General features: G+C 39.1%; 1 protein-coding gene across 8 annotated transcripts in view; it reads left to right on the plus strand.

Annotated features, from left to right (window-relative positions):
* The window catches only part of SNAP91 (synaptosome associated protein 91), a 128257-nt gene that overhangs the window by 90272 nt on the left and 13633 nt on the right, over positions 1 to 24352 (plus strand). For 3 of the 8 annotated variants that reach the window (XM_074368670.1, XM_074368669.1, XM_074368671.1), the window contains exons 15-24: positions 841 to 948; positions 1587 to 1853; positions 2117 to 2194; positions 2357 to 2428; positions 2839 to 2922; positions 4406 to 4489; positions 12807 to 12941; positions 14486 to 14635; positions 18228 to 18258; positions 19131 to 19242. In XM_074368670.1, the coding sequence (XP_074224771.1) occupies positions 841 to 948; positions 1587 to 1853; positions 2117 to 2194; positions 2357 to 2428; positions 2839 to 2922; positions 4406 to 4489; positions 12807 to 12941; positions 14486 to 14635; positions 18228 to 18258; positions 19131 to 19242 (1121 nt within the window). The remainder of the gene's footprint in view (positions 1 to 840; positions 949 to 1586; positions 1854 to 2116; positions 2195 to 2356; positions 2429 to 2838; positions 2923 to 4405; positions 4490 to 12806; positions 12942 to 14485; positions 14636 to 18227; positions 18259 to 19130; positions 19243 to 24352) is intronic. The other 5 variants (XM_074368675.1, XM_074368672.1, XM_074368673.1 and 2 more) reach the window with 5 other exon arrangements.

Genomic DNA, 24352 nt, shown 5'->3' on the forward strand with positions numbered 1-24352 from the left:
GACATTTATAAACTGGGGCTGCCTGTATATTAATGGATCTTACTATATGTTATTATAATCTACTGTAAATAGTTATACACCTGTAGTCTTAAAAACATGCAACTATACTTTTAATCTGTTGAAAATACATCATTTTCCACATAACTGGAGCAATACAGTATTTGAAAAAAACAATAAATTTAAGTTGACATAAAGGTATTATGGTGTCATCTCCTAATTTTCTTTCTTTAAAACAAGCAAATCCTTGGTTGTGTCCGAAAATGTTTTTCAAGGATAAGGAACACTTAACTTTTATGAATATTTAATATACTTCTCATGTTACCAGTGTAATTTTGCCTGTAGTAGACTGTGAAAGAGCATTTATGCTAGAATTGTTTGCATTATCGCCGTATATTTAATTTGATTGGCGTTGATCATGTTTTCTAGAAACCACTAGTCAGAGACATCATAGTAACACAGTGTCTAAATGTTATCTGGACATTAAAGATTAATGTCTTAAGTTACATAATAAAATTATTTTTGTGTTTTAATTTTCACATCCATTAATTTCTAATGATACATGAAACATGCTTCTCAGAGCCCTTATACAATGAGAATCTTGTTACCTTTTAGATGGCAATGGGCCTCCGCAGGAGCAACACTGTACGACTTGCATGTAGCCAACATTAGGGGCGCCAAGCGTCATTGGGGACCGCCAACAGTGCATGGGCCACACAAATGCATTTTCAGAAATTCATGTTGTATAAGGGAGCTTTCTTCGCAATTTAACTTGGTTCTTTTACTATATTTTCTTCTCTTTTTATTCCTTTCATTTCTGTTGTTGTAAAACCTGCACCCAAGATGCCTTTGCAGCTTCTCCTGGGGAGGCCCCTGCAGCATCCGAAGGGGCCGCCGCACCAGCTCCCCCAACCCCTGTAGCAGCGGCGCTTGATGCATGTTCAGGAAATGGTGGGTTTCAAGCCCCGAGCCCGTCTGTCGTTGTCCTGTCCTCACGTGAAACTCCCGTAGTTAGACGTGGCCACGCCGTGTTTCGAATTTTACTTTCTCTGAAGTATAAAGTATCATTCATCATAACCAAATAAATAATGCTGGCACTTAAAACATTAAGAAAATGAAGGGCATACTTATCAAAATTGACAATTTCTCAGGATTGACAATTTTTGTCAGTGCAAGTATGCTCTCTTAATGTTTTTTCTTCCCCTTTCCTCTAATGCTAGATGGCACTCTTTTGCAACACTGAGTTCAAAACTATAGGGATGTTTTAATGAATTTACAAAGCTACCAGATGGACCAGATTAAGTAAGGATTTGAAGAATGGTCTCTGATCCCAGACCCTAGGCCAGGCGGACAGTTCTTCGGAGTGTTTCAGTCTCTTAACTCATGGTCCCTACTAAAATTTCTTTTCTCTTTGGAAAAGCATCCTAGTCATTGCCCACTGCTCCTGAGATAGTAGTTCAGTCCAAGCAGCCTAACGCCTAGCTAGCGTGTGAATGGCTGTGTCAGGTGCCTCCCACCTATAGTTATGATGCCTCTCTCTTGTCTGTTTCCTGACTGATGCTGTGTGTCTCCGCTTTCCTTTCCAAAAGACCCCTTTGCCCCATCTGAAGGTAGCGCAGAGGCTGCACCCGAGCTGGACCTCTTTGCAATGAAGCCACCTGAGACCAGTGTTCCTGTAGTTACCCCTACAGCTAGCACAGCCCCTCCGATTCCCGCCACCGCTCCTTCTCCTGCTCCTGCCGTCGCAGCTGCCGCTGCTGCCACTACCGCTGCCACCACCGCCGCCGCCACCGCCACTGCCACCACCTCTGCCGCCACCACCACCACCGCTCCTCCTGCTCTAGATATCTTTGGTGGTAATTTCTTGTTGTTGTTGTTGTTGTTGTTGTTGTTGATGTTGTTGAACTCTTTCCATCTGGTGGAGTGAATTCTGGTCCTTGCGATATCCCGCATACCCAAGGATGACTGCAAGGATCCTGTGTAACTAAATGGTTCTCCAGAAACCATTTGCCGCTTGCAGTTTCAGAATCCTCCAAACTGCGAACGCAGAACTGGAAAGTGAGGCCGTCTCAGGCAGGCGAGTCAAGCTGAGTAAAGGCATGTGTGTTCTTGGTCTTAGATCTCTTTGAGGCCGCTCCCGAAGTCACCGCGGCGCCCAAGCCGGATGCTGCGCCTAGCATAGACCTGTTTGGGACAGGTAAACTGGAGCCACCCTTCCTTTACTGTAGTTTGCCTAGATGTTTTCACCCTTGGGCTCTTTGTGCTCGCCTGTGATAATAATGCCTTTGTTAGATTTGTGACTTTGATTTCAGCTTTCTACTCACCTCTGCTTGGTTTTGGTTTGTTTCACTTTCGGAAGATGCTTTCTCCTCTCCACCACAAGGGGCCTCTCCCGTGCCTGAGAGCTCTCTCACCGCTGACCTCTTATCTGGTGAGTGCTTTTGTCAAGGTCACGTCTTCCGAGATGTCTTGTGGGGGTTCTGTGTGCAGAGGTGGATACGAAAACAGTGCGGTTCCTCCCGAGTTCTTTTAAACTCAGAATGCATTTTTTTTTAAAAAAATCTCATTTTTGGTCCATCACTAACTGATGAGGCTTACTGTTTCAAATCTACTGCTGGTTGAAAGGAGACAACTTTTTCACACTAAAACCTCTGGCCTCAAGAAGTCAAATTGTATTTCCTTCTGGAAAGCATGTATTTTAAAATCTGTTGGCTTTCCCTTAATTGTTAAGATTGTCTGCTGTTAAACATTGAATCTCAAGAATCTCAAGTTTGTCAAGGCTTGTGGTTCCATTATCCTGTGGGTGACATGCGATTTTTCCTGTTCTGTGCTTTGCTGTAGTGGATGCATTTGTAGCACCATCTCCTGCAACCACTGCCTCTCCAGCAAAGGTGGATTCTTCAGGTGTGATAGACCTTTTTGGGGGTGCGTATCTCTCCTCCTTCAACACTCACAGAATCTTTTTTTTTTTTCCCTCTGAATAGTTTTTGGATTTTCTGTTTCATTCTATTGTATTATTTTTTTCTTTTGACCATATGAAGTTATTTCCATCTTTTAAATCTAAACTTACATTTTTAAGATATCTTCCATTTCTTTGTCATCATCTTCATCCTTCTCAGTTCATCATAATTTTTAGTGCATGTCCTGACAAAACCAGATCATTTTTTCATTTGAAGTCCTTGTGTTTTTACTTTTTGTTCATCCTAATGTAGAATCCACTGGTTGGAATTGCCTTTTGCTATTCTTTTTTTACTTCCTGCAGGGGACCCTGATCTGTTGGCTAAATCAGTGTTTTTAAGTTCTTAAAAGCAGCATAAACATAGGTAATTCAGAGTTGAAAACAAATAAGCCTGTCAAAACGGAAAGCTCTTGATGTCATACGTTATTCTATAGGGTTTATTTATGTTGAGTTTAATGTTTCTAAATCCTTCCAGAGGTTTCACTGATTTAAATGCATTTGCCTTTTTCTGTGTGTTATCTGAAGACAGGCAGATGTGCTGAGTTAACTCTTGAACTGCTCATTTGGATGAGACATTCAAGGTCTTCTATTAGCAGTAGATTTAGAGGGGAAAGTACAGGTTTGAAGAGATTTCTTCATGAATAGCCATCTGTGTGTATGCTGTGGGCTAAAATACCATCTTTAGCAACTTAAACCCACACAGGGTACCACCTGGACATCGAAGCATCATGGCTGGAGCCACAATGGGTGAACCAGGGGTTCAGAGATGTCACAGCCTCGGGCATTCAGAGTGCAAACAACCACTCAGCTTTGATATATAGGTACAAGTCAAGGCTGCTGCTGCTCAAATTAAGCTGGGGGTTAATTTTTTTTTAAGTTGAGTAGAGTTCTGAGTGTGGGGATTCTTTTCTATTACCTTTGGCAAAATGTGTTTAAATTTGATCCTGTTTTGATCTATTACAGGGTTTAGTCCCAAAGTTTTACTCTTAAAAAAAAAAAAGAGAATTTTCATAGATAGAATCCATTAGAATATCTTTATAGTAAAGATAATTTTTCTCCTAAAATTTGGAATTTTAAGTGTTTAATGCAATATACTTTACATTCACAAAAATATTCAGAACTCAACAGCACTGACACTATTTGAACATTTTGTTGTATAAACTTTTTTAACTGATTCAAATAAATCTGTATTTAAATTTCAAGAAAAGAATTTTCTTACTCTTTCAAAGAAGTGTTAATTCTTAAATATTCTAGAATTCTTTTTGGAGGGGGGAAATAAACTGGTCAGAGCATCGTTCAGTTCACTCAGTCATTTCACACATCCACAAGAGATGAGTTCACCCCACAGAGTGTCATGTCTGTGCATTTCTCTGCAAAACCCTCACCTGACTTGCTGTACTTACTGTTTACACTCTTCTACTTTTTCGCTGCATAATGGATAATGGGTAGATGCATTTGGAAGTGGTGCTTCTGAACCCCAACCTGCACCTCAGGCTGCTTCTAGCTCGTCAGCATCGGCAGACCTACTAGCTGGTAATTAATTACATTAAATTAAATTAACATAGTGTTTTATGAAAGTTTACATTTGGATATATTTTTATGAAGTTCAAATACTGTATAAATTTTAAGGTGCATGTTTTCTTTCTCTTTGGAGGCATGAAATTGAAAAAGAAGACCTTTGTATCCCAGAAGGTTGATTATTTCCCAGGATTTTATGAAATTAAAATCACAGTTGGGGAAGGGTATAGCTCAGTTGGTAGAGGGCATGTTTAGCATGCATGAGGTCCTGAGTTCAATCCCCAGTACCTCCATTAAGTAAATAAATAAATATATAAACTTAATTACCTCCCGCACACCCCCCCCCCAAAAAAAAGGAAAATCACAGTTGTACACAAGCCATTGCTGTGGCTTCTTGGATGCTCTTAACATGCCTTACTTTCAGTTAGCACATTCCTTTTTGTTTATAGGTAATAGGTTTACATAGTAATTCTTACCTTGTATTATCTATGCCCATCTGTTTTTTTTTAAAGGAATTTATAGGGAAAGACACCATGATGGTATCTTTTTATGGTTGGTTCTGTAATGTGTGAATCACTCTGGGAGAAACTGTTGTAGACTTCCACCACTGGGCTGAAGCTGCTGCTACGTATGCCTCTGTTTTAACCATCTGATCATTTTTCCATCTGAAAACTCCGGGAGCGATCCCAGTTCGACAGGGCCATAGCGTGAACTAGATTGGCACAGGATGCCTCGGATTAACTGCTTATGGCTGGGATGGGATAAATAGAACAAAAGGAAACATTTCAAGGACTCAAAAGATAGGAAAAGCCAACTCCCAGTTTCCCTTGGGAGCAAGGCAAGTGCGCTTAATGACAGCCAGACATAGAAATTATTATTTTTGCAGGCAAAGCATTTGCCAGTGGCCAGACCCCAGTAGTGAGTTTCAGGATCAGGTTATCAGTCAAACTCACCAGACACTGCTGGTTTCCCGTGCTTTGACTTTACTTAGAAGGGAACGTAATAGGAAGTACAGAAGAGCACCACAGAGGCATCAGGCACTCAGATGCAGCTTCCGATGTACCTTCCCAGTCACCACAAGGGATGCATTTTGTCCTAAGGTTGGCAAGGGGCTCACGAGAGTGTGGTTCACATCAGCACAGGGAAGTCACCGCATCCAGGGTCTCTCAGCTGAAATTCCTTGCGAGCCATGTAGCCCTGGATAGGGTTAGTAACTGGTTCTCATTTCTTAATGTCATGAACAACCCTGACACCAGGGACAGCAGACTAAGGAGCTTGGATTCTTGGATTCACGATAACTAGTGATCTCATTCAAGGACCCTCATCAGCTTTCAGAGTTGTTGGAAGTCTGACACTAGGTCTCATCATCCCTCCAGAGTCTGGAGGGGGTGGTCACAGCCCAGCTGTTACCCTGTCCTTCCGCCGGTCATTCAGACTGGTTGTTTAGCAATCTTTCCCAGGGACAATGGCATTTCTTTTGTGTCTTTCCCCTTCTCTCCAGACTACCCTGGTTAAACGTGACACTCTTGTTTGCTGAATCCATGTCATACCAGTGACTGCCAGCTGGTGCTTTCCTGAATGACGAAGAGCCACTGTTCCACTGTGATGTCACTGTGGACTTTGGAAGCTGCAAATATCAGAGGCAGTGCACTTAACAGAAACCGCAGCTGGTTACTTGGGGGCAAAAATACCACCTTGCCTAGTTTCTCCTGGCCGGGGCAGTCTTCATAACAGCTTCAAATCAGTCACAGTAACTTTCAAGCCCTTACCAAACCAGTAAACTTAATTCACATTTTCAAAGTTCAGCAATAGGATTTTAACAGACCACAGAAATTGCCAACTTGGGGGAAATAACCTTGTCAATTTTAAAATGAGATTGCTGGTTATAAACCATTTGCTTTGAAGTTATCATTAAGGTTGAGATGGCACACAAAAGCAAATGTTCTGGCTTTTTGCAGAATTCTAAGTCACCTTTCTTTCTCTCTGGGTAGCCCCTTCCCCTGCCACAGACCCCAGAGAGGGGTTTAAAGCCTCCAGATAGGAGCCTGGCAAAGTGGTTAGTCACTGTTGACAAGAGCCAGTGCTGCAAAGCCACATTGTCTTCCCCAGGGTCCCCACTCCGTTTGGCCTCTCTGTGTCTCCAGGACTAGAACCTGATACACTGTGTTTCCAGAAGAGCCAATGACAACTAGAAATGGGAGCAGAGAGGCTAGTCAGAGCCTATAGGAAAATGCACTTTCCCTTCCACTCCCAGGATATCAGTGACATCAGAGCTGAGAGATTGGATCCTGGGAGATGAGATGGATCTAAAATACACCGGGAGCACGCAGGAAGGGTTCTGTCACCTACTGCCTAGGAGGCTAAGAGCAGGTAGCTGAACGATCTCCTCAGTGCACAGCTTGGTACCCAGATGAGTCCAGCAGGGGAAGTGCACAGAAGGTGCAAGTCAGGTCCCGTCACCAAAAGTGAGATTAGATTTACTCGGTTGTGTTGTCCATCCTGAAATCTTAGTAAAATGAGGCAGAAAAGAGGAAGTGATTGGTGCTGAAAGTGAGAGTGCCATTTGCACAGGTTGTATTGACAGCGCCCTTTCCCCCTTTCCCACTGCATCTTCTTGTGACTGTTCAGTGATGGGAAAAGTACTTTTGTATACATTGTCATCTTTATTTTTTCCTATTTAAGGAAATTAAATTTTAATGTCAGTAGGTCTAAATGGGGTTTAATGTCTAATGTGTGTTCCAAACTATGTTTCTTGTAATTTAATTTGTACTTATCTGTCTGATTTACTTGACGTGAGGCCAACTATTTTCATCATATATCCTGATAAAAGAAATTTTAAATTACTTCCGATTTCTCTAGGTCTTGATTATTTGGGCCCGTTTTTCATGCTTCCCTCTGTTTTGCTTGTAGAAAAACATTTGTCGTGCTTGTTCAAGTAACAAAACAGCAAGAAGCCATGTTTTCACTGTAGAATATCACAGACTGTTAATATAATTCTATCTTATGAACTAGAAGTGACTATCCTAACCAAAAAACAAAGAAACAAAAAAACTGCTAATACAGACAGTATAAAATCACAATCACATTTATGTGTGTAATCTAGTTGATAGTGGCTATTTCTGAGTTTTCACATCGCCTAGATATTTTTATTTGATGAATATCAATAGTGGAACAAGTACTTGGGGCACTGTGTTATGGTAATTTGCAGTGAAGCTTAACACTTGGGTTATAGTTGTGTGTGTGTCTAAGTGTGCAGGCCATTGGAATAAATAGGAACATTCTTTTAAAAGATAAATGAGCCTAATCATAGATAATAAGGAAGTCCACAAGTATGATCAGATTCAAAGTAGGCATTTGAATTAAAAAAAAAAGAAAGAGAGAGAGAGTTGCTTTTTGTGAGTCTCTAGATTCTTACTTTTAGTAATAAGACTGTTGTAAAAGAATGAAAATGGAAAAATAATACACCAACATAGCAATGAGAAGTTTAGACTGTCCGAAAGTAATGATGGTTGGTGGACTGGGGACTCTTCCCACCCTCCTGGTTAAAGTTAGATTTTTTGAAGGCATGAACTTACATGTAAATAACAAGGGAAATGTAATAAGATGTAGAATAATTAAATATTTTAAATGATTTTGAGAGATTTTAAACTAAAAATTAAGAATCATCTCAAAATTGGGGAGAAAACTCTGTCAGAAATAGGTTTGTAATTTAAAGCTAAAAAAATGGAGACTAAATGGATACTCTTAAAAATGAGTCTATCTCTCATAAAAACTGGTTATCCACCTTTATTCAAATTTATGTCTGGAACTGTCACATAATACCAGTCCCAGAATAAAACTACATGAAATATCATCTTAGTCACCTTCTACCCCTTGAGTTAAAATTTCAAGTTCTGTTCGGTGCACCCAGTGTGGGGAAACTAGAGAAAGTTCTCGAAAAGGCAACCGTCGTGGCCAGTGAGGACAGAATGAGAGAATAACTCTCTTCAAGTCATTGAGATTACTGGTGGGATGCAGTATTACCCATATCTGAGATGAGTCTGGCGGGGAACTTGAGAGTCAAGTTTATAACAAATAAAAGGAAATACGATTTCACCCGGGGAAGAGTAACGCTGTCACACTCTTCCCGTGATGTACCAGCTGAAAATACAGGTGTTTGGAAGATACAGACAGATGCCTGGCTGGCAGTGTAAAAAATGGATTATTGAGGGAGGTTAGGTTTGCTGAAGGATATGCCTCACTTCTGAGGTTGACAGCAAACAGGAAAACCATGTTCTTCCATGAGAGACACAGTTCTGGGGCAGCAGTACCATAATCTGTACTACTGTAGGAATGTGTCTCTTCCTGTCTTTAATTCCATAAACAGGGGAGACTATGGGCCTGCCTTCTGAGGCCTTTCATAATTTTACATTCTCTGTTAACCACATGACACAGATGGTTTCTTAGCAGAGCCACAGATGTCCTTGAACTCATTTAAAATATAAACATTTTCAGTGTGGGATTAATAACTAACGGTGGCCACTAAATGGGAAGATCTATTGAGGACCAATTCTTCATCCTCCATGGGGGTTGGAAACTGGAAAGTGTAGGCCGCGGGCTCTCAGGCAATTATTCCTAGAAATGTTGACTATCTCAGATTGATCTTAGTAAATGGAATGAATAACTGACTGTACCACTGAGAATAATGGAAATGGCGGCATCTTTAACGTAATGGAGCAGATGAGTGTGGAGGAGTATGGGCGGGAGGGTGTTTATCTGCCAATAGTTTTTAAAATGCACTCTCTTGACCCAAGTGATACAATGTGTTATGTAAGTCTACAAAACTACTATGACTGTGGGTTTTGACGTGTCTGTATTAATAGAACTTCACTAAGTGTGCAGGGTTGAGAAGGTTCCATTCATAGGACTAATCACCTGTGACCCAAGGCAGTGTGTCTGAAGATGGGTGAGGACCTGAAGATAGCTGGTGATTCAGTTATTGGTGATTCAGTTGTGGGAAGTTCAGACATGCCTGCAGGACATCCGGAAGCCTCGTGATTATTACTTTATTTTCAGTCCCACAGAACGCTTGTCTTAGTATAACGTAGAACCATGTAGAAAGATTCATGGTTAGGGTTCTCCTGTTGCTTTCCTCTATTCTTGGGCTCAAAAAGTTTTCACTCAGCAGGAGGAGTTCCCCAGACTCCCTGCTAATGCCTGTGATTTTCCTGGGTAGCTCACGGATTCATTTAGAGTATAGCAACAGGTTTTGTTCCTTGAACATAATCAGTTGGTTGTTTTATGTCACTTTAGAGCTTTTAAGTTAGTCTAGGTTTGTGAGGGCACCTGTTTTGTAAGAACTGAGTATTAACAGAAGGCCACCATCTCTCCAGATCTCTGCACAGTTTGTAAGCCTCTCAGAAGGGGACAGTTCTGGTGTTGCTCCTGGCTGTGGGAAGGAGGCCATGTAGTATCGTGGTGGAGAGCCAAGGCTCTGGAAGACTCCTTTGTGGAAATCTGGCTCTGCACCTGCTGTTTGGCCTTGGGCAAAATTCTTTAACCTCTCTGGCTTCCGTATCCTCACCTGTAAAACTTCGTTAAGTTGTCGTGGGGCTTAAATGAGCTAGTATCTGTTTTATGCTGAGTGATATAAAATTGTTTCTGTAGGACCAAAATGGTGAAATACTGGCAATTATGTGGTTCAGAGGATTCAACCTTAAAAAAATGCATAGAACAGTGCCTGACACCTGGTGGGCTTTATGCCAATTTTCACTCTACCTTCACTTTCTTAAAGGTAGCAACTTTTTTCATTGAATGGTGTTATTCCTTCACCCATGGAAACGGTCTGCTCATGACCCTCCATGGCACTGAGCAGATGAGCCCCGGTAAATGCACACGTTTTTCTTTTTCTGCTGCTGAATTGTGAACAGGTGTGTTCACTTCTCTTTGCATCTTTTCTAGCTGTGGAAAGATGGGATTGAATCAGAGGCCCTTTCCAGCGCTAAAATGCTGTGATTTGAGAGTAAATTTTCTCTTCTTGGCCACATTTTAAGAAACTGAGAGTCAAATACAGTTGTTTCCACGTTCACCTGTAACAAAGAGAACCACACCCTCCAATAATTGCCTAAATTAACCAGTCATATTCCAGCTTGAGGCGTGGGATGTTTCTCAAAAGTCAACATTAACAGCCACCAATCTCCCTAAAACCAAAATGGTTATATCCTCAAATAATTACATCTAGCAGGGGAGGGATAAATTAGGAGTTTGGGATTAGCAGATACACACTACTATAAAAAATAAAATAGATAAACAACCAGATCCTATGGGATAGCACAGGGAACTGTATTCAGTATCTTGCAGTAACCTATAATGAAAAAGAATAAGGAAAAATGTGTAATATATGTGTGTGTGTGTATATATGTATATATATATATGTATAGCTGAATCACTGTGCTATACACCAGAAACTAACACAACATTGTAAATCAAAATATACTTCAATTTGTTTAAATCTAAAAATTAAAAAAAATAATGTTACATTTAGCCCATCCCTGCTTTATAATGATATTAGTTCTTAAAGATCTAGGCAATGTCTTGTCTTCATTTAAGAAGGTTACATGATCCTTCTGTCATTCAATACAGCTAAAACCACTTACAGTAGCCACCATGAATTTTAAAGACCATCTTTGAATAGGTAACAGTTTTCCAAATTGCAGTGTTTTCATACATATACAAGGAAAGCTTAAACCTGTGTCACTGTCAATTTCCAGGGATAGCATGACTTTCTGGTTAGAAAAATAGTAACTGGAGAATTTCAATGGAAGTCATTTTCAAAATTATAACTTGGTTTTTATGAAATGTAAGCTTAAGGACTTTTGTAAGCATTCTCTATGGTTTTTTGCAAGCAGTTTGTGAAGAAGAAAAGATATGGGTAGCTTAGAAAGGAATATACACATACACACACAACACACACACACACACACACACACACACCCAAACTGAGAATAACAAAGACTTCTGGTAGTAAGACATTTTTGGTACTAGAACATCATATGATGTGTTGTTAAGAAATCACTTCCTTCCCAGATTGCATATGTTTGTACAGAAGCAATACCAAGTGAGCTCTGCCCCTGTTTTTATCTGTTGACTGAGAGAAAAAACTTACTTCCAGACTTCAAAAGATAAATATTTAATTTAAGGTTTGGTTACTTACAGTAATAGTCCTTTGATTTCTCCTCACCTTCTGTATTCAAAAGTGCCCTTCATTCAATAAACATTAATTCAATGTTGTAGGCATTTTGCTGAATATTATTGGAAAAGATAAAGACACAGTTCCTGACACCAGAAAGTCATTCCCAGGGTGGGGCTTTGGGGGTGGGAATAAAGCGTGATGGGAGTAAGGCAGAGAGATGCACCAGGTGCTGAGGACGCAGAGACAGAGCGCCTAACTCCTGGGTCCCGGGGGTGGGTGGGGCGGGAGGGGCCAGGGGAGTTGAGGCTGCCAGCAGTGGGTGGCAGTATAAGGCAAGGAAACCCTCCCAGAATTGGCTCCGGACTCACCGTGATGTCTCGAGGCTACAAGCGAGTTTGCAGGGATGGGGAGGGGAGGGGGCCAGAGCCAGAGGCACTGTTTGCTGTAGAACAGAATCTGCATTACAGGAATCTAAAAGTTACGGGTGCCAGTGAAGGATTTTAGAGAAATAACTTTGTCGGCATTTTTCACTCAGAAAGATCACTCTGGCTGCATTGTAGAGACTAGATTGGAGGAGGTACAGATTAGAGGCAGGAAGCCCCCTGGGGTGACTACTTCAGAATCCTAAGAGCTGGGTTGGTGGAGCCTCAACTTGTAGCAGCAATGGGACTAGAACATGTAGGAAAGACATTAAGGAGGATTTGATGGCAGAGTACGTGCATATTTTTCTGATTTGCATTTAGTTATTACACTGAGCTAACATGTACAACTAAGCATTTTCTAGCTACCTGATACTGTTTTGAAAAAACAAAATTTAAATATGATGAAAAGAATTGTCTGACTGTTAACTCTAGTGAGACCTCAGCTGTATATACTCCATTAAAGCAGAAGATTACGTTGCCCGGGTTTATCTCAACAAGGGTAGATAGTCTTGTGTGCTGTCTGATTTCAGTCAATTTAAATCTCTCATTAATAAATGACAGATACCACGATACTTGAAAAACTTTTTAAAAACGAACTTCTCGGATTCCATTGACTTCTCTTCCATACTCATTCAATTCCTTTTTGGTCTTCTGTTACTTTTTCTGACTCTGTTTGTATGGCCTTTTCTTAACTTTAGTTGTTTCTGCTTATACTTTACTGGAACTATTCTTTCCCCAGGATTTGGGGGTTCTTTCATGGCCCCTTCTCCATCACCAGTGACTCCAGCTCAGAATAACCTGCTCCAGCCCAACTTTGAGGCAGCTTTTGGAACAACGCCTTCAACTTCTAGCGGCAGCTCCTTTGATCCGTCAGGTGAGGCAGTGATTTTCAGACATTCTTTTGATTTGTTCTGATTATAAAATACACCACCTAAGGTTAGTGTGATATCCGGAAATTTATAAGCAAATACTAAGTAATGACCTGGTTTTAAAACTGTTCAGTAAATCTCTTACTCTGCAACTTAAGTAAAGATTTTCCATACATCGTGGTAGCTTTAAGAATAACCTATGATCCCTTTCTGTGTTTTTCATTTTTTAGCGGAAATCTAATTTAGCATGCACACCATCTGTTGCAATGAGCTTACACTCACAGGGTTTGGAGACGGTTAAGGGAAAACAAATACTTTGTGCTAAATCTTTGTGCATTATCTCAGTGTGTGGACACTCCCACTGCTGTTGCTTACGCCCTCTGAAGCTTGCCTGGCCCTCGGTTTTATGAAGTTGACACAAATAGTATTCTCTGCCTGCCTTTAACCTTTCATCCTGCTGTCGTTTTGTTTGTATTCTCTTCCATTCTACTCTTCCCATGCTGGGTCCTTACTACAAATTTTCAATTGGTGAGTTTTTGGCAATTAAATGTGTTTCAGAAACACCCTAAATATATCCCCTGCCTGACAATTTGGTTGCTTCCATTGCCAGTGCCTAGTGGAATGCTGTCCTTTTTTCAGTTTAGACTTATTGCATAGTGGTGTTTATGGTAGATATGCGTAGGTGTTTTTTTGATAAAAATTAACAACCATAACATTTTTGACATAGATATTAGCAGTAACTTTTGTGCAAATCCTATGAGCCTGCATTTTGAATGGTCTTTCTATATTTCAGAAACTAAACACATGGTCATTTGCTATATGGTGATTAGGAACCATCAATAATGGCATGACTCCTAATACTTAAAATAGTGTTTACTGTAGATATACCCTTAAAGTTAGAGCCAAAAGGGAATACTGTAATCAGAGAAAAGAATCAAAACTCTTGCTTCTACAGTGTGGTCAACGGTTTTTCAGACACTTATTACCAGGTTCTGACCATTCGATCTGATTTTATTCCAGCACTGACTTCATAGGAACTAGCAGACTCAGCCTTCCTTTCTCATTAAAGAGCTGTTATAAAAGCAGGCATTGTAACTACCACGTAATGAATGCCTGTAGAGAGCTAACATTATAATAAAGGCGTGACATGTATTGTCTGGTTTAATCTTCCCAAGAAATCCACGTAGTAGTGGTGCTCTCCCCATTTACAGATGAGAAAACTAACTCTCAGTCACTTTCTCAGAGTCACACACTAGTGAGGCGTGCAGCTGAATTTGAGCCCAATTCTGATTCCAAACACTATGCTCTTTGCTGTACGTGACACATTTATTTTTTCCATCTTTGTTCATGTTCATTAGTATTTCCATACTTTATGAGTAGACATATGTAGAGATGTTTTTCTTGATGTTAGTCATTAAACATGTGAATTAAATGCCTTCTTTTGTAAGATTGTACATTCACTTGTTTCCATAATTTTTCAAACGACAGTTTCCCTTTAATTCTGCATATCTTTTAAAATTATCCTGAACCTGGTCTATTTGATTTCCAGTGTTTGATGGTCTAGGTGATCTTCTGATGCCAACCATGGCACCAGCCGGGCAGCCTGCACCCATCTCAGTGGTCCCTCCCAGTCCCGCAATGGCAGCGAGCAAAGCCCTTGGGAGTGATCTTGACTCATCGCTTGCCAGCTTAGTAGGCAGTGAGTAATACAGCTTTCTTTAACTGAATCATATGTGAACTTTTTTCCCTACTTTTTCATATGTATTGTTTCTGGGTTCACTTAGAGGTGAGGGTATCAAGGAGTGGACAGAAATTCTTAGTGCTTTACCCAGTACAGTTCCTTGGAAGATACTCAGTCACTATTGCATTGTCTCCCAAGCAGTACCCATGCCTCTCGTAAGCTAAATTATCAAAGGTGTAATAAGGAGCATATACAAGTATGAAAACAGATGTATTACGTATAGTAAGTACTTAATTTTTTATTTCATTTGGAAATAACACAAGGTAACTTAAATGCACTGTATTTACCAGTTGAGTATCCAAGTTAGTTTCACTTATTCATTCAACAAATATTTATTGAGGACCAGGCACTCTTCCAGGCTCTGGAGATAAATCAGTGAACAGAACAGGTATAAATATCTGTTCTTGTGGTGATTGGGAAGGGCAGAGACAAACATTAAACATTTTGAAATAAATAAATTCTCTAGTTTGTTGAGCCATAAGTACCATGGAGGAAAAACAGAACAGGCAAAGACGGATAGTGAGTTCTGCAGAGTGGTAGTTAAGAGTAGGCCTAAAATCTGAGAAGGTAAAATTTGAGCAAAGATTTAAAAGTAAAGGAATGACCCGTATGGATATCTGAAGGAGAGTATTTGCAGGCAAAGGAGATAGCTAGTGCAAAGGCACTGGGGCAGAGATTGCCTGGCATTTTTTCAAGGAGATGAGTGGCTGGAGCTGGGTAACTGAAGGAGAGACTCTTAGAAGATGAGGGCAGCTATTATAAAGACTGACCTTTTTTTTTAAAAACTTTGAATTCAATTTTTTATTAAGGTGAATGGATTTACCATTGCAGATACCTTTCATTTTACTCAAGGCTATCTCAAAAGTTTAGCAGATCCCTAAGACAGACCTCTTTTCTTCTGCATTATCCTATGGGCATACTTTTGTTTCCCATTCATCATCCTTGGTCTGGATATTCATGAAAATGCTTTGATGACACCCATGGAGAGGTTATTTGAATATCTCTTCCTACTTTAAAATTTCATCTTACTGATGGATAGTCTGCAGTGGTAACTGCTTTTGCTGAACGCTGTAACATACTGTCCAGATCGTCCTTCAGAAATAAATGGTGTATACCTCCAGCTGCTGAGAGGGTCTCCAGCACACAGCCTCCAGTGGCAGCCACCTTGGACAGTTATCTCAGCTGAAGAAAGCTGGCCCACTAGAGGGGTAGCCAAGCAATCTTGATAAAGAAGAACAAATCTGAAGTAATCACATCTTGCAGTATCAGAACTTCTACAAAGTACAGTAATCAGGACATATGGTATTGGTGTAAGGATAGAAAGATAGGCCAATGGAATAGAACAAAGAGCTCAGAAATGAACCTCATATACATTGTCAAACAATTTTTTCAAGGCTTCCAGGACCATTCAAAGTGGGAAAAGACAATCTTTTTCAAAAAAACAACAACAAAAAATTACGTTAGGATAACTGAATAGCCATATACCAATGAATGAAGTTGGGCCTCTTCCTTATACTATCCACAAAAATCAATTCAAAATGAGTCAAATAGCTATGTAAGGGAAAGCTATAAAACTCCTAGGAAAAAAAACTGAGTGTAAATCTTTATGACCTTGAATGAGGCAGTGGCTTCTTAGAGATAATGCTGAAAATACAAGCAATGAAAAGAAAAATAAATTAGTAAAAATTTATCAAAATCAGAAACTTTTGTGTTACAAGTTGATACCATCAAGAAAGTGAAAAACAACTCACAGGAGAAAATACTGTCAAATCATATATCTCATCAGGGACTTAGCCATAATATATAAAGGATTCTTACAATTCAACAACAAAAAGTAAAATAATTTAAAAATTGGAAAAGGAAAAAAATAAGCAAAAATAAAATAAACATAGGAAAAGGATTTGAATACACATTTCTCAAAAAAAGATGCGCAAGTGGACCATAAGCATATGAAAAGATATTGAACTTCATTAACCATAAGGGAAATGCAGATCAAAACCACAGTCACAGGCTACTTCACACTTGCTAGGAAGGCTGTCATCAAAAAGATAGTAACATGTTGTCAGGGATGTACAGAAACCAGAACTCACACATTGCGGGGTAGGGATGTAAAATGATGCAGCCACTTTGGAGGACAGTTTTATGGTTCTTCACAAGTTAAACATAGGGTTACCGTGTGACCCAGCAATTCCACTCCTAGCGATACGCCCGAGGGGATTGAAAACATACATCCACATGACTTGCACAGAAATATTCATAGCTGCAACTTTGTATAACAGCCAAAAAGTGAGAACAGCGCGATGTCCATCAGCTATTGATCAGAAAAACAAAATGTGATACACTCATAAAGTTATTTAGCCATAAAAAGATGAACCTTGGAAATATTTTGCTAGGTGAAAGAAGCCAACTACAAAAAGCCACATGTTTTATGATTATATTTATATGAAATGTCCAGAACAGGAAAATCTTTAGAAACAGAAAGTAGATGAGCAGTGCTCAGGGGTCTGGGGGAGGAAGGAGTGGGAGTGACTGCTGATTCCTCACAGGGGTTCCTTTAGGGTGATGAAAATGTTTTGAGTGTGATAATGACTTCACAACCTTGTCAACATACTTTTTGCACTGAATTTTACTCTTTAAAAGTATAAATTATATCAATTTTTTTTTAGAAATCTCATCTCACTATACACTCATTAGAAACACTAAAATTTTTAAAAGAAAAAAAAAAAGAACTGACATTTCTATGCGCTTACACGGGAATGCACCCTCTGGAATTCTCACACTTGGCTGGTGGGAATACAGAATGGGGTCAGCACGGAAGTCGTGCAGACTCTTACGGTTAAATCTGCACTTGTGTGACTCAGTAAGCCCACTTCTGGGGATTTGTTCTAGAGAAATGAAAACATATGTTCTCACAAAAACCTGTATATGTGTCTTTATAGGAGTATTATTTTAAAGTGTCAGAAATAACCCAAATGTCCTTCAGTGGGTGAATGTGTATAAACAAACTGGTAAACCCATTCAATAGAATACTACTTAGAAATAAAAAGGAGTGACCTGTTGATGTGCAAAAGAACACAGATGAATCTCAAATACATTATGCTAAGTGAAAGAAAGCAGACACAAAAAAATTATAAACTGTATAATTCCATTTATATAATGTTTTTGTTAAGGCAAAACTATAGGGAATATATTAGTGATTGCCAGGGTTAGGAGTCAGGGGCAGTTTTAATTGCAAAGGGCAGCAAGACAATATTTTTGAGTGATTAAAGTGTTGTGTATCCTGACCGTAATGATGATTAAATGAACCCATGTATTTGTCAAAATTTATAGAAATGTACCACTCCCCCACAGAAAGGCCCACTGAATTTCACTATAAGTAAATATTTTATTAACTAAAATATATTCCAAAATGGTGGAGGAGGGAGAAGTACCTACACACTCCATATCAATATTGCAGCTTGCTGCTAGACCTCTTTGATCTTTTAAATGTCATGTCATTTAAGATGAGCATAGAGGTCTAAATTCTTTTTTTTCTTTTATCCATTTATAGATCTTGGAATTTCTGGTACAGCATCCAAAAAGTAAGTTTTTGAGATTGTCTGGTTTTCTTATGACAGTGTGTTTGTTCTTATTTGAGACTATCAAACGTGGTACTTATTGGAGTAATCACTCATTCTCAGGCTAGGTGACCTCAAAATTGGTTTTTATTTCATTCTTAATTTTTGTTTTTATTGTTATTCTACTAGAATCTACTAAAACCTCCAAACTGTTGGCTCTGCAATGAGAAGGAATAATCTATTTCAGTTTCCTAATTACTAAGTTACATCTAGAAATACTGTGGAATTATGGTTTGAATACTTGAATAGCTTAAAATTCTAGATTCATTAGAATATTCCTGGCTAACATTGATTTTAGAAAGTCTCTCATGGGGGATCAATTTTAAGGAAAGAGTAAAAATGACAGTGCATACTTTTTTTTAGAAGCATATTTCAGCATCTCTGAAGTTGGGATGCAATCTACAATAGATGGTATCCTACAATCACTATAAAGCAGGTGGTGGTCATGGTATAAGTTGTGTGAAACCTTCTGTTGAATCCAGAAAGTACTATCATGGACGCATCAGATTCAACAAAGGACAAGTATACAGTATTTATGGTATACTTATTTGGAGTTTTTTATAGCCAGTGAAGAATTCAGTAGAGTTTTGTGGCACATTTTTTCATTAGAAGTGATAGGAAGTTGCTGTTTTCCCTAAGGTCTAAACTCATCGACTTTCTGTCAAATGCTCTGAAGCTCTCTTAGTTACAATATTGTGAGACTGCACCATCAGTTTTAATCCGTTCTCTTTATTACCACCTGACTCAGACTGCTTCTGACTCCAAATAAAAGTATCTGAAGAGCTAGACACCATTCTTCCCTGATAAGTGTGTTATTTTGTTTTTGTTTGATTTAGGGGAGATCTTCAGTGGAATGCTGGAGAGAAGAAGTTGACTGGGGGAGCCAACTGGCAGCCGAAAGTAGCCCCCGCAACCTGGTCAGCAGGCGTTCCACCAAGTGCACCTTTGGTGAGTAGCCACCAGAGGGCAGCGCAGGGCGGGCACTTTGCCAGTTTCTTCGTGTATAGTGCAGGGTGCATTTTGCTGAAATTTGCTACTGGCGTTGTACTTTTTTATCCAAACTAAAGAAATAGAAGCCAGATGCAATATTTGCCAACATGCAAATTTCACTTACTTTCTATTTAATAAAGGTTATGACCTATTTTTTTTATCTTATTCCCAAACTAAAGCTTCTTCAGATATTATTTCTTTAGTTGTACAATTATGGAAATGATTTTTCAAAACATTTACTATCATTGATCTGTATTTTTATCAGATTTCTTGCCCAGATTTTCCTGATTGTCTTAATAAGTAGTGAAAGCTTTTTTTCTTACCAGAAAGACTGGGCAGTTTTCTGTTGTATAAGTGAAATGCCATTTTAAAACCCTATTATTTCTTCTTACCATTTTTTTATTGAAGTATGGTTGATTTACAGTGTCATGTTAGTTTCTGGTCACAGCATAATGATTCAGTTATGCATATGCATATATATATTCTTTTTCATTATAAGTTATTAAAAGATATTGAATATAGTTCCCTGTGCTATACAGTAGGACCTTGTTGTTTATCTGTTTTGTATATAGCAGTTTGTATCTGCTAATCCCAAACTCCTAATTTATCCCTTCCCCACTTTCCACTTTGGTAACTGTAACTCACCATTTTTTTTTTTAATTGAAACTAGTACCACCATCTTTTCTAGCAAATTTAAATAGATTTCATTTCTGTTTGTTAAATTTCTATTTCTGTTAATATAGTAATACCACCATTCACTCTATGGAAGAGCATAATGCCGGAAATAAAGACTTAATTATTACTTAGGGAAATTTGCCACCACAAAAAACACATTTCCAGGATGGCAAAATTTACTGTTTTCCTATAAATGCCCCCATATTTAGCAAAATGAGGCTAGTTACTGCTTCCCAGGCTCACCTGTAATATTGCACCTTTGTTTACATCTTCACTTGTATAAATCACCCAGTCCCTAAGGCTTTCTTAATGCCATCCTCTCCTTGGTGCCTGAATTAATTTCTAACCATCACCCACCAACCCTGGCCAAACAAATACGCATAGAAGTGAATTAGTATGAATTAAAATATAAATGTTTTTAGATCGACTTAATTAAAAATGATATATTCCAGAAGTTTTTTTAAATACCTGAGTTTTGGAATTTAGGACACATGTTCTTTTAAATACTTCTATAAATAGTAATGTTTTTATATATAAACAGTTTTATAACTGTTTTATAAATAAAAGTAAGCTCAAACCAATCTGAAAGGGGCCTTTTGAACCAAAATTTGCCACTAAACGGTACTAATAGTAGTAATTGAACTACAGTTTATACCATAGTTTCTATGGGAAAATACATTCTGTGCTGAGACTTGGGTTCTCAAAACCCATTTCCTCTGGTCTCCCCGCTCCACCCCTGGTGTTGGTAAGAGAGGAGAGAATTCAAGGACTAGTATTCTCTGCCTTTGGTGAGTTCAGAGTCTGAGAAAACTTGATTTTAAGAAGTTATTTCTAACAGATAACAATGAGAAGATTGCCTATTATATCTAGGTATTTATCTATTTAAATCTTCTTTGCATCATTTAAAAATAATGCTCAAAAGGGCCATTTTGGGGGCAGAAGACCTAAACAGACATTTCTCCAAAAGAGACATAACAGATGGCCAATAGACACGTGAAAAGACGCTTGGTATCACTAATTATCAGAGAAATGCAAATCAAACCTGCAGTGAGGTATCACTTCACACTAGTCAGAATGGCCATCATTAGAAAGTCCACAAAACAGTGTATGGAAAGGATATGGACAGAAAGGAACCCTCCTACACTGTTGGTGGGAGTGTAATTTGGTGCAGCCACTGTGAAAAACACTATGGAGGTTCCTTACAAAACTAAAAACGAAGTTACCATATGACCCAGCAATCCCATTCCTGGGCATATATCCAGAGGAAACTCTAATTCGAAAAGATACATGCAGTGTTCATAGCAGCACTATTTACAACAGCCAAGACATAGAAGCAACCTATGTCCACAAACAGATGACTGGATAAAGAAGATATGGCGTGTGTGTGTGTGTGTGTGTGTGTGTATAAAATGGATTACTACTTGGCCATAAAAATGAATGAAATAATGCCATTTGCAGCAACATGGATGGACCTGGAGATGATCACACTAAATAAAGTCAGAGAAAAATAAATTTCATGTATCACTTATATGTGGAATCTAAAAAATGATACCGATGAACTTATTTACAAAACAGAAACAGACTCACAGACATAAAAAGCAAACTTATGGCTACCAAAGAGGAAAGGAGGGGAAGGGATAAATTAGGAGTTTGGGATTAGCAGATACAAGTACTATATACAAAATAGATAAACAACAGGGTCCTGTTGTATAGCACAGGGAACTATATTCAATATCTTGTAATAAACTATAATGAAAAAGAATATATATATGCATTACAGAATCACTATACTGTATACTAAAAACTAGCACAACATTATAAATCAATATATGTCAATTAAAAAATTTTTTTTATTTTAAAAGAGGGCCATTTTTACTTAACTATAAAATAAGGAGTTCCATTTTAATTTTTTAAAGGATGCTCAGTAGAAAACTATATACCTCTTTTAAATTGACCTCTGCCCAGGATAGCTATATAATTTATTGCCCAAACTACAACTTCTTTAAGGGTGAAAGGAAGCATAATTAGTACCCAGGGGCCCCAAGCATGTACCTGTGGCTGGGGGTCCACATAGACACTGAGACCATGAACAGGGAGCACTCCACTCTTAGATGTAAATATATTTGCGAGCCACTCTCTTATTGGGGTTAGAGGGAGAGAAATTCAATAAATGTAAATAAAATCCCTAAAGAAAGAGAAAGCTTCTCTCTTATAAATCTACTAATACTGCATATTGACATTAAATCTGCCAATTTATATTCTCATCACCAAGTTAAAGGAACTAATTTTCTGTCCTTTTCTGTGCAAAATTAGTGAGACCTTATATCTGGTCCTAAGATGTTTGTACTATAGTAATGTTGCCCTTATCAGCAGGATAAAGCTTTCACTTTTTTTTTTTTAACAGGTTAGTTTCAAAACAGTCATGGTGAGAGCAAAGTCTAAGGGGAGCAGAGGGGAGTGGAGGGAAGGATGGTGAGAATGCTGGTATCTAGCAGATCAGCTGTAGTTTAAAAAAAAAATTTGAGAGCCTAAGGTGGAAAGAAACACAAGAAAGAAAATTCTCAAGTAGAATCCACGCAACTGGGGATTATTGTGAATGAACCCAGAGACACTGGCTTCCCGGTTTCCATGTGGGGCCTTTTGCTAAATAATGAGACCATTACCCCCAAAACAAGGGAGAAGTACTTGAAAAGCAAGATTGAGTTGCAGACCTTCCTTGGCCATCACCTCCCCTGAGGTGATGCATGGTTAAGAATGCATCAAATACTTAATTAACAGCTGTTTTACTTCTTCAGGGCACAGGGCCACCAGTTATCTGATTGTCAGGAACCATCTCTGAGACTGAAACTAGCGCCCTCATTTTTTTTTTAACACCCCCGCCAAAGTCCTTATTATCATTTATGAAACAGAAAAATACATTGTTAGTTCTGAAACCCGAAAAAAGTTGAAGACAGTAGGCGCTAGCTTTGTGAAGCATCCACAGCAGCTGTGGAAAGAGAAATTAGAACAACAGAAAGAATTTATTAGGAGACAAGAGTTACATGTAGATCTGTTCTTTGTTTATTTACTTCACATTTTAGGTGACAGTATGAAGGCTGCCCTGTGCAGTTGTGTTATCGTTATTAGCTCTCACTTAGTGGTATATAAACTCACTACCATTCACTCCATTCACTGCAAAGCTCTTCTTCCTGAACAAAGCTCTGGCTTTGCTTTTACTTAAGAAATCATTCTGAGGTCGTCTTGTCACCAAACTCAGGTTCAACTGCTCACCTCTCAAAAGCCAGTAGTCAAGAGACAAGTGTCAATAGAAAGGAAAGGTGCTTTGATCAGAAAAGCCGGCAGTGTGGGGAGATGGTGGACTCCTGTCCAGAGACCATCTCTGAAGGTTCTGCTCAGCCATGACAGTTTTTGAAAGGAAAAAAGTAGGTGTCGGGGAGGGGGATTTGCTGGGCACCGTGGATCTCACTGAATCCTCGAGCCAGGAGGTTGGGTTTGCATCTCCACTGCATGCAGACTGGCTAACTCTTTTATCTTGCCCGGCGATCTGCCTGCAGGATTGCTAAGGGGCTATTGCAGAGAGAGAGCTGATTATTCTTTAACTGCCTAAGTCTTTATTTTTGCTTCTTTTTATCTAGGGAAGGAATCAACGGGTTAGCCAAGGCATGGTGTGCATTCAGGGAAGCTTAGGTCAGGCGTTAGTTTCAATTGCTTAGTGATCACATTCCTATAATTAGGTTCTTTGAAGGTTAAAGGGGGACAGAAAGGGGGCAAAGAAGCTGCTTGCAGTTTGGCTTCCATCCACCCAATTCTCTCATAAAACCTCTCTTCCATTTTTCTATTTCCTTAAAATATGTTTGAGTCTCTTTCTCTAAGAATGTTCTAGAAAAAGAAGAAAGACAGCCAAAACGTGTGCTTCAGAAGTAGCAAAACAGTGTTTCAAAGTTTCGCTGTTCATCTGAAGGCCTTTACTTTTGAGTAGGAGACAAGGGGGCAGACGTGGGGGTGAGAATCCTTGTGCTGCTTTTTGAAGTTTTTGTAGGTAGAAGAGAGCTAAGGTTACTTTTCCCAGTTTCTTTCAAATCTCTGTCAAACGCTGCTTGGGGGTGCCGCTCTAAAAGTTTTCAGATCACAGAACCCAAGTGAGATCTAAAAATCTGTCTCCGGGTGAGGCTTTATCACCACGACCATCAAGAGCCCCGTGTTTCCAGGGTCACTCATTCCTTGTTTTCAGTGCACAGCAGACCTGTTAAGTTTCCACCAGACAAACTAGGAAGGTACTTGCAATTCAGAAAAGTGTGCATTTTGCAGGAGGCCACTGAATCCACAGTTCTCCCCCTAAAAACATCAAATCTTTAGATGCCTAGAGATAAAACATTTAGCTGTGTGTCGGAAA

The sequence above is a fragment of the Camelus bactrianus genome, chromosome 8, assembly GCF_048773025.1.
Source record: "Camelus bactrianus isolate YW-2024 breed Bactrian camel chromosome 8, ASM4877302v1, whole genome shotgun sequence".
Lineage (NCBI taxonomy): Eukaryota > Metazoa > Chordata > Mammalia > Artiodactyla > Camelidae > Camelus > Camelus bactrianus.